Source organism: Ambystoma mexicanum, chromosome 4q, assembly GCF_040938575.1.
Source record: "Ambystoma mexicanum isolate Mex_15411 chromosome 4q, UKY_AmexF1_1, whole genome shotgun sequence".
In the NCBI taxonomy this organism is placed as follows: domain Eukaryota; kingdom Metazoa; phylum Chordata; class Amphibia; order Caudata; family Ambystomatidae; genus Ambystoma; species Ambystoma mexicanum.
The window spans coordinates 781289816-781305249 of NC_090928.1; the positions used below are offsets into that span (position 1 = coordinate 781289816).

A 15434-nucleotide genomic window follows, 5' to 3' on the forward strand; every position below is an offset into this window, starting at 1 on the left:
TAAACTGAAGTCCCAAATTTACACCCCATGGCAGATCTGCGTTATATAGCCCTGCACATGAATCTTCCTCAAATGTTTCTTCCAGATCTCTCGTACCACCTGAAATACATTAGTGGACCCCTTCCCCCGATCGTACCCCACAATTATTTCACTCTCCTACGATGGGGCGGGAGACTTCACAGCAAACCAGACAGCAGTTTCCCCCCACTGGTATCCGCCCATGTTAATACTGCCTGCAATTGGGCTGCCATACAATACCAGTCATAGTTCGGTAGGTTAAGGCCCCCTTCACAGCGCGGACACCGCAGGGTTGCCAGCAAGACTCCTCCTCCCCGTATTCCATAGCAACTCTCCAACATCTTAAAGAAAATCTTCTTGATGGTATATGGGATATTGTTAAAGTGGTAGAGGAGCTTTTAAAGAAGGCCCATTTTGCATAATGCTACCATCCCCATCAATGATATCAGTATCATTCTTCCAAAATTGAAATGATTCACCCATTCCAGACAGTGCCCTACCCATGTTGTATACAAATGTATCTTCAATACTGTGAAAAATCTGGATGCCCAGGTACCTAAACAACTCCCCCTCCCATTTGAGCCCCCAATCCGGGAGAACAATGGGAACAATAATGACTTTTCTTTATTAATGTGGAAACCAGATAGCTTCCGAAATTTGTTCAGTACCTCTAGGAGGATTGATACATTTTCCAAACATTTTCCAAACGTGTTCCCCACATACAACAACAAATCATGAGCATACAGGGAGACCATATGCCTCACTTTTCCTGCCAATATGCCTGCCTCCCCCCTTCTCTTTTCTGAGATACCTTGTTAGTGGCTCTAGCACCATCGAGAACAATATTGGGGAGACCGGGCATCCCTGCCGCGTCCCCCTACCCAACATCCAGCGATGGACACCTAGTCACGACAAATGTTGTCCCCCAAGTCCATACGCCTCTAGCACTTGAAACAACCATGCTCACTCCACAGAGTCAAAGGCTTTCATGGCATCAAAGGAAGCCAATGCCATGTCCTCTTGAGAGTCTCGAACCCGATCCATTACATGATGTTAACGGTGGAGATTCATTGTGGTGCTCTGCCCCCCTATGAATCCACACAGGTCCGGATGCACCAATCGTGGGGCAACCCCAGATATTCGAGTAGCTAGAACCTTTCCCAGAATTTTCTCATCAACATCTAATAACGAAATTGGGAAATAGGATGTGCAATCGAGGGGGTCTTTACAGTCTTTCAATAGGACTGTTATGATCGCTTCTCACATTGAGTCAGGAGGAATCCCTGTCTCAAAGGCCTCATCATAAACTTTAAGTCGGGAATCAGGAACTCTGGATTTCCGTTTGAATTTTACTGTAGGTATGCATCGCTACTTGGGGATTTACCCTTAATCATAGACCGCAATGCCACATATATTTCAAATTCTTCAATGGGTTCATCCAACTCTCTTCTATCGTTCCCCCACCAGGACTGGTAACTGTACCAGGTCTAAGAGTTCCTCTGCATCTTTAGACAAGTACATACCTTCGCTGGTATACAGGGATTGGTAAAAGCGTTTAAAGGTGGCATTAATCTCTGCCCGAGTGACGGCCAGTTCCCCAGATTTCTCCCTGATCTGATTTATGGTGGGTCGAGGTTGTTCCCGCTGGATCAGCCAGGCTAGCAGTCACTCGCCTTATACCCCTCCCTGTGTATTCGGACATCGCTCCGACTTCAAATCGAACTTGGAAAGTGAGTCCTCTGCCTCCCGCTGAGAAGCCAGGGCCTCTGCTAGTACCCGTCCCTCTTCCCCGTCCTGCTGCCACTTGTTTTTCTAGGGTGGATATCGCCCCTTCTAATTTCCGCAGTTTTTCCTGTAAAGTCCTTCTGACCCCTGTCGATTTAGATATACAAACTCCTCCAAGTGGAGGTGGCCTCCCACAGGGTCTGCCACCCTTCTACCGAAACTTCATTGATCTCAAAAAACCTCAACATCTCTTACCTCAAAGTCTCCTAAATGCCCCATCATTAGAAATCATGGCTATGGAATGGCTGCCTTGTGTCTGTAAAGCCAGAATTAGAAAAGGGGCAACTTACCGCTCGCAAGCTATTTAAAGTTTCTCCCGACGGGTCAGCTGGGCATCAATGTTAAGGCAGCCTGGCCCCCAAGGAAGGATTTGAATGAATGCCTCCAGGAGTAGGTGAGAGGAGGCCGACGGCACCAGTGAGGCTTTCGGTATGCTTTGTTTTAACCCTTAGAGCAATTTCAGGAATGTTTTCCGTTGGGTTAACCTGCGTACCACTGGGGCCACATGTCCCAAAATGCAACTGTTTCAATGCTCTGCTTGTAAGGAACGGCCTAAGCGGGTTTAAGTTCTAGGGTGGCTGCCTGCTAGATGGGGGCATTCAGGTTGGTCAGACAATTTCACGGCTGGGCCGGTAAGACCGGATCGAGGGGCGCACGATATGGGGGGGGGGGGCTAATAAAAAAAAAAAAAAGTTGTGATACGGGAGTCAGAGCAGGGCGCTGAGAAATATATAACAGGTAGAAACAAAAGCGTTGTTTCCCTACGAATACATTGTCAACTCCATGGGGCTGTGCTTGGAGGCTAGTGATTGCGAGGAGGTGGTAATAAAAGTTGCAACAAAATGTCCGCAAACCTCGTGCGAATGGCAGATAGCTGTAGGGTATAGGAGTAATGCCGATGCACATGTGAGCATTGATACGGTGGATAAATAGGTTCTTAGTTGTAAATACACAAGCATAGTAATGTTTTGGGAGCAGACATTAGTTGGCGCATTTCAAAGATGCACAGGGCAAAATGCGGGCTAGGTATAGTTTACATCGAAGTCTGGCATTGCAGGATGGTTGGAGTCTCGGAACGACGCGGCTCATGGGTGGGTTCGGGAGGGACTGGAGTATGTTGTTCCGGTTGGGAACAGAACGATATGATAGGTTGTTTGTGATGCGTTTGATACCCAGAGGTTTCTGGACACGGACCCGGGGATCGAGCCTGTGGTGCTCCGTGTCGTTTTGCTTCCAAGGCGAGCACGTTGCCCATGAGCTATCCTCCCGAGGCTAGTAGCGCGGGTCTCGGCAAAAAGAGGGAAGGGGCGCGCTCTGCTAGGAGGTATAGGGGAAAGTCATGGAATGTTTCGTAGTATGCAATTGTACCGAAAATGGTGCCACAGGGCAGAGCCAGCTCCCTCCACACGCAGCAGCCCCCCTGGTTTCGTTCTAGGGGAGGGGGATTTGGTGTTCAAATAAATAAATAAACGGGCATATGAATAAGGTCGTGACTCAGGGGCTTCAGTACGTGTGGGGGACACATGGCGATGGGGTGCACATGTCTAAGTTAGTGCGGGGGCAAACGGGGGGGTGCGCCACCACCGCCGCGGAAGGGGCCAGGTTTGGGAGGCAGCCCTTACAAGAGGGGATAAGTAGGACAATTATAGTCAGGCCTAGCTAGATCTCCCCAACCCCTGGCAGGGGAGGGGTGCTTTGGTTGGCTCAGCCAGGCAGGGGGGGAATGCCCAAATGTCTCGTTCCAAAGGGCAGTTAGGGGACACTCAGTGCGTGGTGCAAGCTCACAGTATTTTATTTCATCCCCCAGATTACGCCTGTCGGTGGTGGTGGGAATAAACACGCAGGTGGCCCACTGTCCTGCCACCCTGAGCCTGCTACGTCACCTGGTGAAAATAGGGCTGAAGATTAACACTGAGGTCAAGGGCCCTGCATATTCCGGGTGTTTATAACATTGCAGCGGATGCGCTTTCTCGTTCACAGATGGGACGTTTCCGGAAGGCGCTCCCAGGGGCACACGAGAGGATGGCGCCATTCAACGGCGAGTGGTGGAGCCTAGTGTCCTGGAAAAGGGTCTGAGGGTACTAGCAGTCAGGGCCCTGTCACGGGGCTCAAGGGATAGGTACAGCAGGGGCTTCAAGACGTTTTTAGAAGCAACTGGAGACAGAAACAACGAAGAGGGGGAGGTTAGAGTGCAATGCTTCATTCTATAGGCTCCGGATAACCACAAGTCAAAAACCTGGCTCACAGGGCACCTAAGTGCAATCGCCTTCCACAGCCAGTTAGCAGGTTGTAGCGACCCGACCAAGTGTTTCCTCGTCAGGGCAGCAGTGAGGGGTTGGGACAGGGGGGCACCCCCCAGCAGAGACAACAGGCGCCCCATACATTTCGAATTGTTAAAAAAGATGCTCGTAAGCCTACACCTGGTATGTTACTCCTCCTATGAGTGCCTCCTGTTTAAAGCCTGTTTCGCATTAGCCTTCTTCGGAGCCCTGCGCCCCAGCGAGCTGGTCGCCCGCTCCAAAAACGACAGGGAATTTAAGGCCCTGCTAAGGGAAGACATAAACATCTATGAGGGGTGACTGGGCGTGAGGATAAGGTTTTCCAAGACTGATCAAGGGGCTAAAGGTAGGACGCTGTCCCTGGGGGTGCTGGGGGAGGACAAGTTTTGCCCAGTCGTGTCCATGGCCGCCTTCCTAGGCGCCAGGACATGCGGACCAGGTTATCTATTTGCACATAAGGAGGGCTCACCCCTCACGCTATTCCAATTTAAAAAGGTAATGGCCGCAACCCTAGCAGGCATCAAGGGCACGGAAAGTCACTACACGCCCCACTCTTTCAGGATAGGGGCAGCCACAACAGCCTATCAGGAGGGATTGGGAGAAGATGCAATCAAGAGAATAGGAAGGTGGGACTCGGACAAGTACAAACGGTACATCAGATTGGAGGGGGGAGGAGGGGGAACCGCCAGATAATGGAAAGTTTGCAAATGGCTAAGGGGGGGTTGGGGTACGGGAGGAGGGGCGGTGGCGTCAGTTGCTGGGGCATTCATCAAACAACAATTAATCTCTTCACAGATCACAAATCGGTGTGGGTCATCGGCCACTCATTCGTGGCCCGGGCGGCAGAGGGAACAGTAAAGGAGTACCAGGACACTCAAATGGGTTTTTTACAGACCCGGATCTCTTGGATCGCAAAAGGAGGGATGAGATGGGATGAGTTGTGGGGGGCACTGAACAGTTGCAGGCAGTACAACGCACGGCCAAACGTAATAGTGATCCACCTCGGGGGTAACGACCTGGTGACTATGGGGAGGAAGGGGTTACTGACAGAGATGAGGGCGTCATTAACTCAGGTAGGGAATAATTTCCGGGGCACAGATCTATTATGGTCTGAAATCATACCCTGGCAATTTTGGCGGGGGGCGCATTCTCACAGAGGGGTGGAGGAATCCAGGCGGAAATTAAACGCCAATATGGGGAAATTTTTGGTTAGCCGGGGCCTGGGCTGGATCAAACACACATTGATCAATTTAAAAATTTAAAAATGCCGGGTTGTTTTGGGGCAGACAATGTGCACTTGTCTGAGGTCGGGGTGATGGTGGCAAGTCTGAAGGACGCTTTGGAGGGGGTGGGCTGCACATAGTTGAGAGGGGGGGCACAACGGGGGAGATGGCAACGGCAGGTCGAGTTGAAGAAGGTTACAATAGGCTAAGACATCAAACAAATTCCCGGGCTAGGCGCAATACGCCCCTTGCCCCCCTTGGGGGGGCCTCCAATCCGGAACCACACGGTCAAGGGAAGGCCTTTTTTCAAACACGCCGCTGATAAGACAGTTGGCCCTCCTGCAATGGAGCACAGACAATGGAGCAGCAACGGACAAGGAACGCTGTCACGAAAGGGTGACGGTCCGGGACGGCAATCCCCAGCAAAATCATCACGCCGCCGGGGGAGTCCGGAGGGCCAGAATGTCTTTTGAGAACAGAGCGAATGGGGAAAAGAGCAGGTCTGACGATAATGAGGGGGTTGGTGCAGCACAGGCGACCAGGTGCCTGAGGGGGAACTCACTGTTGCTGGTTGCCCGCAGTGAGTCATGGCGGAGGCACTGGTCGCAGTGACAGGTATCTCTCAGACATGCCCAGTGGATGTTACATGGTGTTCCACAAGTACTGGCGGACCACAAGGGAACTGCACAGCCATCAGCTTATAATGACCGGCGCCCAAGAGTATTAGACTCAGAGGAGGCCCCCATAAAAGGGGAGGGATAGGGGGCTTGGAAGACCTTCCAACTCCAAACAGGGGTGGGGGAAAAAAGGGGAAGTGCATCGATGGGAAAAGAAAAGGAGTGTAACAACGAATACAACTAAGGGAGGGGAAGGTAGGAAAGAACCTTAGAGGAACTGGCTTGGGCAAGGAGGTGGAAAGGTTGGGGGGTAAAATAGGGGAGGGGAACCTGGGACATGAAATTGGCTAAGGGGGGTTAGGAGGAGATATAGGGGCAGCTACAAGGGACCGCTTAGGGAGAATACCGGGTAAGGCATTTGGCAGCTGGTGGGTGGAGGCATAAGAAGAGCAGGGGGGGAGAGCTGGGGAGGACCTTGTTAAGCATGGGTAAGGGGAGTAGGATGGGGTGGGGAGGACCTGGGGCTCCGGGGGTAGGTAAGTAGGGGTGGGCTCGGGAGAACAGGAGGGCAGAAAAGGGGGCCTGAGGTGGGGTGGGACAGATAAGGTGGGTGTATGGCAGTAGGGCAGCCCTGGGTTTCGACGTAAGGAGGGGGATTCCTGACAGGCAAAGGTATGCTCGCAGGGGGAGCCACAGTGGTAGGAAGAGAGACCACCCAAGGGAAGGGGAAGAAAAGGAAATTTAGGGGAAAAGGAAATCAGGATGACGGCAAAGGAGAAGGGGACGATCCTAATGAAAGAAAAACAAGTAAAAACGAAAATGCACTTAAATAGAATGGGGAAAAGAAAAATGAAAAGAAAATGAAAGAAAAATGGAAAAGAAAATGGCCAAAATGGTAGAGAGGGATGGATAAGGAGGGACGGGGTCCTCGACGGGTCTGCCAAGGTCCGGAAGGGGCGGGGGGTTAGGGTGCTATTCCTCAGCCCAGAATCCTGAGGCTAGCGGCGAAACGGAACACCTGTCAGTAACTCCTAACTTTATGTATGTTAATAAAGTTTGCTGTGGCAATTTTACTTCCACTCAGTCAACTGATCTTGCCTCTCATTTGGGCTGCAAGTGGGGCGGGGGTGCTCACCAGGAGGAGGGTAGCGGGTAGGAAGCAAGGGGAAACAGTGGTATGTGTGTGTGCAGCAGGTGGGCCATGCCCCCACTGAGGTTGTCGGCGCTAAGTTAGTTGAAACTCTGGTGTAGGAGTGTGGATGCTTGTTGGCACATGCCAGACAGGTGCATTGTTAGTGACATATGTGAGTTTGAAGTGGGTGCGTCTATACGCTGGCACGGGAGAATGTTACTGACATCGTTGCTACGTTCTCGTGGTGTGGACGCAGGTGACAGGGGAGAAATGACAGGTGGGTCTTCCTTGTTAACAAGCGTGCGCATATTGGCATAAACAGGTATATGCGTGCTAGCAGTACTTCTGAAGTCAGGGTCCAATCACGTTTTACTCGTGGTGCCGACGTAAAAGTGTTTACATCGAATGTTTTGGGCTGGCAATGCGACAGTCTTTTAACCGGGCATTTCGCTTGCACAGGTGTAGTAAATCGTACACCGTTTTATTTCCTGGCACAGGTGTGTGGACGGTGCCATGACTCTGCAAGTGTCGTTCCTGGACGCATGGTCCAAAGAAGAGATTGCTGCACGCGCTGCTCGCGTCCCCCCAGTCTTCTGCTGGTGTGCCCGGAAGTCTCTTACCTCCGATTCATGGGCCGGACCCGCACTGCCACCTTCACGGATGCCATGGCTGCTCATCCCTGTGTGTTGCAGCCGGCTGCTGTTTACCTGCTGCTATCCTGACACGCTCGGCTCCTCCCTCCGCCCTTAGCAATCCCGGAGCCGTAGACACGCCTTAGGGCCAAACACCCCTCCCACCAGGCCCAGGAAGCCCTGCCAACTCCGGGGCTGGAAATGAGGTGACGAACATGCCGGTGACCCGCCCCTTCTGCCATTCACCCCGCTTTCTCCGAACGTTACCACCTTCTTCGCTCCAATCACTCCTCTTCACTCGTATTCCCGCCCCTCCACTCTCCCTTTCATAGTTTAACCCCATCCTAACCGCAATCATCGGAAACCTCGCCTCTCCCTAACTACAGCCCTACGCTTGTGGTCACTAGTCCGGCATCCGTACCAGTGGCCCCGCCTTATTTCCTTGCAACCAGCCCTCTTTCTAGCAAAGCAACACCCGAACGACTTGTATTTGGTCGTTAGTTGTGGATCTCTCCGTGTTTCGTTTTTCCACATGTTGAGGTATGGCCGTTTAACCGCTCTGCTCTCGCAGGGGAGGGCTTTTACAGGTTCTTACTGTTAACGTCGCAATGCCTTATCTAATGCGTAGCGTTACGCCGCCAACTTCTTCCATTTTGGACTGTTTTTAGCTCTTGCCTGGCTCGGCAACGGACTGGGAAAGTAATTAACAGACTGCACGACCAAAGGTACACTGACAGGACATAAGCCTGCCCGTATCACTCTGTCTCCCGGTGATGAAGCTGAAAACTGAAGTGCTCTGCTCTGCTTTTAGATGGCTCAAATCTCACAATGAAACGCCCTCAAATTTGGGTGCAATATCGTTTTTATGCGCCAAAGAGAAAGAAGGGATGAACGAAAACATGAATATGAAAGTTAAACACATTATTCACATTTCAAAATATCTGATTAGATTCTCCAACAGACGTGGGCGAATGAACTTTATGAGATTAAATTTCGATCTTTTGTAACAAATGAATGTGTGCATGTACGACATAATCTGTATCGAATCGATTTAACATCCAGATTCTGTTTTCTGTTGAACTCTTCAGAATCTCGAATATCTATTTCTTCATTGAGTGTCCAGTTTTATGTGTCTAAAGGGAGCTACATCTTATGTAATTTGTAGGTTGTAAATCTATGTTTTCAACTCTAATTCTGGAAACGATTTTTAATTGGTAATCACCTTTCATTAGTAGTTGCTGCTTTACATTTTTCTGAAGAATATTTTTGTTCTATATGGATGAGTGATATATTTTTGGAGCTTTTATAATGTTTATAGGCAGTGATGGGAAGGCTTTTTTTTTTTTTTTTAAACAATCTACTTTTAACTTTCCCACAACCCTTAACTCAAGGACAAACCTTGCCCCACCCAGCCGTACCCTGTTAAGCCTGGATTGCACTGGTGATGTTTTATTATTTTTTAAGAAATTCATTTTTGTATTTATTGTGTTTGGCTCGTTGAGCCTTTCACAAACAGAACATAGAAGTTACAAACAAGATCATCATCATCATACTTTAAACTTTACAATAAAATTAAACATACAGACCAATACAAGAGTAAATTCGTATTGCATATTTCTCTAAAACAAGACTACAATGTATCCACACCTTCAAGCGTCTTAAAAACCACTTAAAAAAATCTCATCGAGTTCAATTTAACGTTGACATTGGAGCCTTCTAAACTAATCTTCCAGATCGTTTCCTCGTTCAGAGTAAGAAAGCCAGCAAAAAATTTCCCCAGGTAGATTTGCCGGAGATCCACCAACTTCACACTTTTTTATAAAGCTACAATGATATAAATATTGCACTGGTGATGATTAACCCCTTGATGCAGTTGAAGCTCACCTCAGAGAACCCAAGGAGCTGACGGGGCATCAGGGCTGCACATGCCCCTGGCTCCCTCTTATATTTGGAGCCATACATGTGCATTGGTGCCTATCTCTGACCCGATGCCTATCAACCTCTGTCCTAGCCAGTTCTTTTCCCCAGAGGCCTACAGTAAAGAGCAGCTGGATGTACCAAAACAAGACCCAGGAACTACAGATAAATGCATTCACCAATACCTTGGGTGGATCTTGGATCCTGGGAAGCAACCTAAGGAACTGGCACTACAACTATCACAATGCACCTCAACCCAATGGACAAGATCTGGTCTGAACAGGAGGAACTAACTGATTACTTAAATAGAAATCGACTATGGATCCACATTCAGCAAAAACATTAGAAATCCAACACCCACCACGCAATCCCTAGAATCACTACAAGCAAACAGGGTAAGAGTGTGGCAGTGGAATTGGAGCCAGTGTGGATATGCACATTAGTAGGGGATATCAGAGAACACTCAGAAAAACCCATTTAGATAGTGACTTACTTGCTCCAGAAGGGGAACAGAGAATAATTAATGCAAGTGACTGCAAGAAAGCCCTACACAAACGAGAACTGGAGAGAATTATTCAAATCCGACAATGAATGTATGCGTGATAAGTAACCTAATTTGAAATACGCTTTGACTATCTTTATGAAAATGTAATCGTTTTTTAAAATGTATGAGCCATAGTTTCCAAGATGTGTTTTTATGACAAAGTTAACAATGAAAGGGGGTGGACGATACAGCATGCAAACAAATCAAATTACATGTATTCCATAGTCATCTTAAAGATGGAGCAAAAGCTATGCTCCAAAACATTTCAAGGGAAAGTGGGAAACTAGAATTATTAAAAGAAGACACATGGGGCCTAATTTACAGAAGTGTTTTATAATCTGTGAATTAGGCCCATAATATCAACATTGGGCCTTTTATATAACAAATCATAAGTGACATATTCAATTTTTCTTAGAACAAAATCAAGTTGAATTCATATGGATAACATCAAATGGCCCAGGGAGGCAGCAGACACGGGTAAACCATGAGAACAGAGAGTTACTAGGCAGGAAGGGAAGGGCTATAAAAGCCTGCAGTGTCCGCCTGCAATAAGTAGTGTAAGTGGTGTACGTGAGAGGACACAGAGCAGGTGGAGGAGGGCCAAAAGACCAGCTGGAGGATGATGTGTTAGAAGGTAATCTGGAGGTGAGTTGAGAGAGGCTGAAAGGCAGGAGAGCAGAGTCATTGAAGTGTGGGGAGCATTGAGATCTGGAGGGGAGCTGCTAGAGGTCACTTGCTCAAAGAGATTTGCACCCGTAATCCCCCCCCATCTCCCTTGGAACACACAGAATTATCACATTACTGCAAAACTCGTAATGAGCCCCTATACCTTTTATTGAACATCGATGTTAAGTTATTTACAATGATTTGGGCCATTCAGGCTATATCGGGTTTCCCCAGAGCTCATTCATAGGTTTTGTTAAAGGAAGAAAGGGAGCAGATAATATTAACAAAACACTAAATTTGATGGTTCACCAAGAAGTAGTGTGAACATAAGAAAAGGATAGTCTTAATTAGGTGAAGAGACCTTTTTTTTAAAAAAAAAGCAAGAAAAAAATAATTTACAGAACCAGGAACCAGCCTCGACAGAGAACAGGTCAGTTGATATGTGCGTGTGTTGGGTGTTCGTGTTTGTGTTTTGGTGTGGGGGAAGTCTTCGGGGGGGGTCTTGGGAGGGATGTAGTGGGGACTGAGTGAGGGAGGTGCGTGGGTTAAAACTCTCCAGTTTGGAGTAAATCCGGAAGAGGGAGGGGGTGGGGGTGAAGACGTTTCTATTTTTGGCGTAAAAAACCAGTCTTGTAGTTAGGCGACCTACAAAATAAAATAATGACATAAATAATGAATTGAGCAAAAGCGGTTCTTGCATTTGGCTTGCAAGACAAACGGACAGCATCCTTGCATTAACCTAACCTAACTAACTCGCCTTGTCTTTCAAGGTTTCTACTTATATTGTCTTTAAGGTGCTCGACCCTGAAACATTGAAAGGTATTTACGGTGTCTTCCGGCACACTAGTTTGGCCTCCTTTCGAACAATAGTGGGCATTGTCCCGATTGATTAGTCTACCCTCAACGGCCATGTCCATAAGGTGTCACGTGGTGGACTACTTTCAGGTTAAACATGGCGGCTCGCGTGCACTTCCGGTGACATCGTCCTCATGAGAGGCGTGTAGGGCCTACACACCACAGATGACTGACGCTGATGAACAGTCCTTTTTTGGGGCCGGTTCGTACCAGCACGATCCACGGCCCAGAGCCTAAGGCCCTGCCCCAGTAACCTGAAGTGGATGAAAGTAATTTCTCAGCACTTTTGAGTGCACATACGCAGTCCAGATTATGGCAACCAGCACTGCACTGCCTGTAACTAAAAGGGACAGAGACACCCCAACCATAGTCCGCTGGGATTTAAGGAAAACGAGTAAACACTAAGATTGAGGTTACAGTGGTGATGTCATAATGGGGGACAATTTCCCACAGTGATCAGGGAGAAGCCAGGGATCACCGGACTAATAATGTGAGGTAGGGAAATGAAACCAGGATTATTTGCTGACGATGTGCTGTTGCACTTGAGGGATCCAGTGAATGTAATTTCAGCTGTCTTGGCTGAAACACAAAGGAGTGGTGAACTCTCAGGTGTAATCATGTAACTGCTAGGCGTATGTAACTGCTAGGCGTCATGTTGCAAAAGATAGGAGACTTTATTAATAGCCTCTCGTTTATTATCTCAAAGAACACATTGAGATTCCTGGTGATAAACCTAATGAAACCATTAGATGATCTTTACGAGGCAAATTACCCACCACCACTATATAAATTGATGCAATCAGACATGGCACAATGTTCTAAAATGTCATTATCAATACCTTAAGTATTCATGTGCTTCCACGGTTATTATTTCTGATCCAGACGTTGGCAGTTACGTCACCAATTGAATTCTGCGAGAAGAACAAAATTTGCATTTTTGAGGGACGGGAGGCTAGAGGGGTTATTCTGCTATACCTTGAACTATATTGTGAGTAGAGCGACCCTTCTTTCTGGTTTTACGTTTTTTGCACATAAATATAAACAGTGGTGGCTGGTGAATTGTTTCCTGGATGGAAGTAAACGTATGTGGTGTGAAGAAATCTTGAAGTAGACAGACGAGATGTATAGTTTTGGCTATACACTTTAATAAAATGAAAATATATTGCCCTAGTCTAAGGGGACTCTTCCCTACCTAACATAACTAAAGGAAAGTCTGCGTCAAGATGTCCAAATCAAAAGTTCTGTCTGTGTCCAAACCTAACATGGCCCTCACTTAATACTTGCAAAAATGTGAACGGGTTTGAATATCTAAATATTATGTGTACAATAACTGTTCAGAGCTTCTCCCAGCTCTGGGCTTGCAACAGGATTTTCTTCCCCAAACTTCAAGACAGTTTGCAATGCAAGGGGGTTCCCTTCCCCAAACTTTCAAGTCTCCACTTCGTCAAAACACAGTTCTCAGGGATAAGTTACAGCTCCTCTGATTTGGTTACTTTTCACCGGTTTCACAGGGGTACATTTCACAGGATTCACAAAGCAAAAGTTCCTTGACTTGAAACATAAAACCTCCTTTATATTTAACCACATGTTTCTCTGTTGTTATTTGAGTAGCTTTTCAATAAGTATGTATCCTTGGTCTAGGCGCAGTTGTCGAACCACACGGCCCACCCATTGAAGGTCACACAACCGATACACATTACTTGACACTTCTCATCAGTGCCTTGTATAAACAGTACCGCTGTTTTGCCACCTTTCATCTGTTACTGCTTTCATGCATTCATGACATGTTGTTCTCACAACTCATGAAGTTCCTTCATAGATTTAGAAAATGATGCTTTCCGAAAAGTCCCTTTCCATTTCTCACGGGGTCTTTAAATGGTTTCATGATTGCTCTTTAATATTTTCCCTTTTAATTCGGTATTCTAAAAATAATTGCTTTTGTTCAAATCGGTATTCATAAGTACTGGCTTTCATATCGGTATACAAAAACAAATGTCCTCATGGAGTTGAGAGCCCGCCTGCTGTGCCAGTGCCCCCCTTTTCTAGGCTGAATCACTGGTTGTTGCGCACAGCGATTAAGCAAGGCTTATGACTGCCACAATCCCTCTCTCTCTCATGTAGCGCCTCACCTTTCCTCCACAGTGGCTCTCTGTGGCTTCTTATCTGCCACTGATGGGTCTCTCGCAGCTCTGGCCTCACTCCAAAGCTCTGCTTACTCTCTGCAGTCTGCCATGGGCTTCCAGCTTCCCTCAGTTCGGCTTCCCGCTGCATACTCTCTACAACTGTCAGGTGGTCTCAAATGCTTCTTCTGCCATGCCGCCTTCCAGTAAGGGTCTTCTCCTCCAGCAGTCCGTGGACCTGCTTTCCCAGTTGATTCCATCTTCTCCGTTTGTTAGTTTTAAACCTCCCGCCAGGTCGATTAGTCCAAAAAAACTAAACTGCTCAATACCTGTTTGGTAGTTCTGCATTGCTCTTATTTGCCTCCTCCTTGTCCCAGTACCTAACTGTTGTATGGTATTGTGCGAGTAAATGGGAAAAGGATGCATTGATCTAGTTTGCTTCTTCCTCGTCTCAGTACTTAACTTGTGGGTGTTGGTAGGATGCTCACTGAGAAAATGGGGATGGGAATGACACTAGCCTACAAATCCCTGGGAAAGGGAATGTTCCTTATGAAAAGGAAAAAGGCGATGCCGCATCTCACCTAAGGTTACCTCCCCAAGTGATCCGGTAGCTTCAGCCTTTATCTGGCACCTGGGTGGACGCATTGCCAGGGAAAGGGGTGAGGATACTCTCAGATTGCTCACAGTGCCTGATATGCAGAAGCGACCAAGCGCAGCATGGGAGCCAGGACCAAACATGGGGAGTTTGAGGAGACATTTTTTAATCGTGAAAAACTGGATAAAAAGCCACACAGTTTCCAAACAATTTTGCATTGTAGCTCATGAAAAACCAACAGTGCACAGGGCCATTTTTCAATGCATTTTCATTATTCCTTTGCCCACAGCACATGCTAGCATATAAAACATTTTCATGATGGCTGTGTCCATAGATGTCCATGCATGCTGCACCAAAGTATGCCAGTATTACCATATAAGGACTTCCAGCCATTAAGTAAAAAATGCCATGCCACAGAAAGAAAGTATATCCAGACTGGCTATACCAAGATAGGTCAGTGTACCAAGTAATACAACTTAACATACTTGATGTACAGTTACTGTGCATCAAGGCTAAAGCAAACATAAGTGTTTAATATGATCTGGCTAAACTGGCCTGCTTTGGATGTAGGCCAGTGACACTTGTCACGTGTGCTTTACCCTTGATGCACAGTAACTGTGCACCAGATGTAAAGGAAAGACGAGTGTTACTATGGAGATGACTGGCCTACATCAAATGTAGGTCAGTCTAGCCAAATTATGTTTGCTTTACCTTTGATGCACAGTAAATGTAGTGCTATAAATTATGAGGTTACGAAAGGGGGTCTGCTAAGATCACAGTGTATCCCGATTACACACTGAAGGTGCAGAGACAAAGGGCAGCTTTCGGACCCAGGATGGAGATACTACGACAGGCGGATGTGAAGTACATGCTAATATATCCTGCAATGCTAAAACTACTGCATAACGGCACCTTCCACTTTTTCTGATAGCACGGAGGGGGTGCAGGCATGGATGGACATGATAGGAGCGGTTCCCCTCCGGAGGAGGTTGGACGCAGCCCCATGAAAAGCTGCAGTGGGGAGGGTGCGCCCGGACCTTAGGAACATACC

The 15434-nt window shown here is 47.5% G+C and overlaps 1 protein-coding gene across 6 annotated transcripts in view; it reads right to left on the reverse strand.

Moving 5' to 3' along the window:
- KIF16B (kinesin family member 16B) overlaps positions 1–15434 on the reverse strand; it is a 3050718-nt gene that overhangs the window by 2916828 nt on the left and 118456 nt on the right. For 2 of the 6 annotated variants that reach the window (XM_069608346.1, XM_069608347.1), the window contains exon 1: positions 7675–7888. The exons of 2 other annotated variants lie outside the window; for them this stretch is intronic. In XM_069608346.1, the coding sequence (XP_069464447.1) occupies positions 7675–7721 (47 nt within the window). In that variant the 5' untranslated portion in view covers positions 7722–7888. Of the gene's footprint in view, positions 1–7674; positions 7897–15434 lie in introns of those variants that run through there. 2 more of the 6 variants (XM_069608345.1, XM_069608342.1) reach the window with 2 other exon arrangements.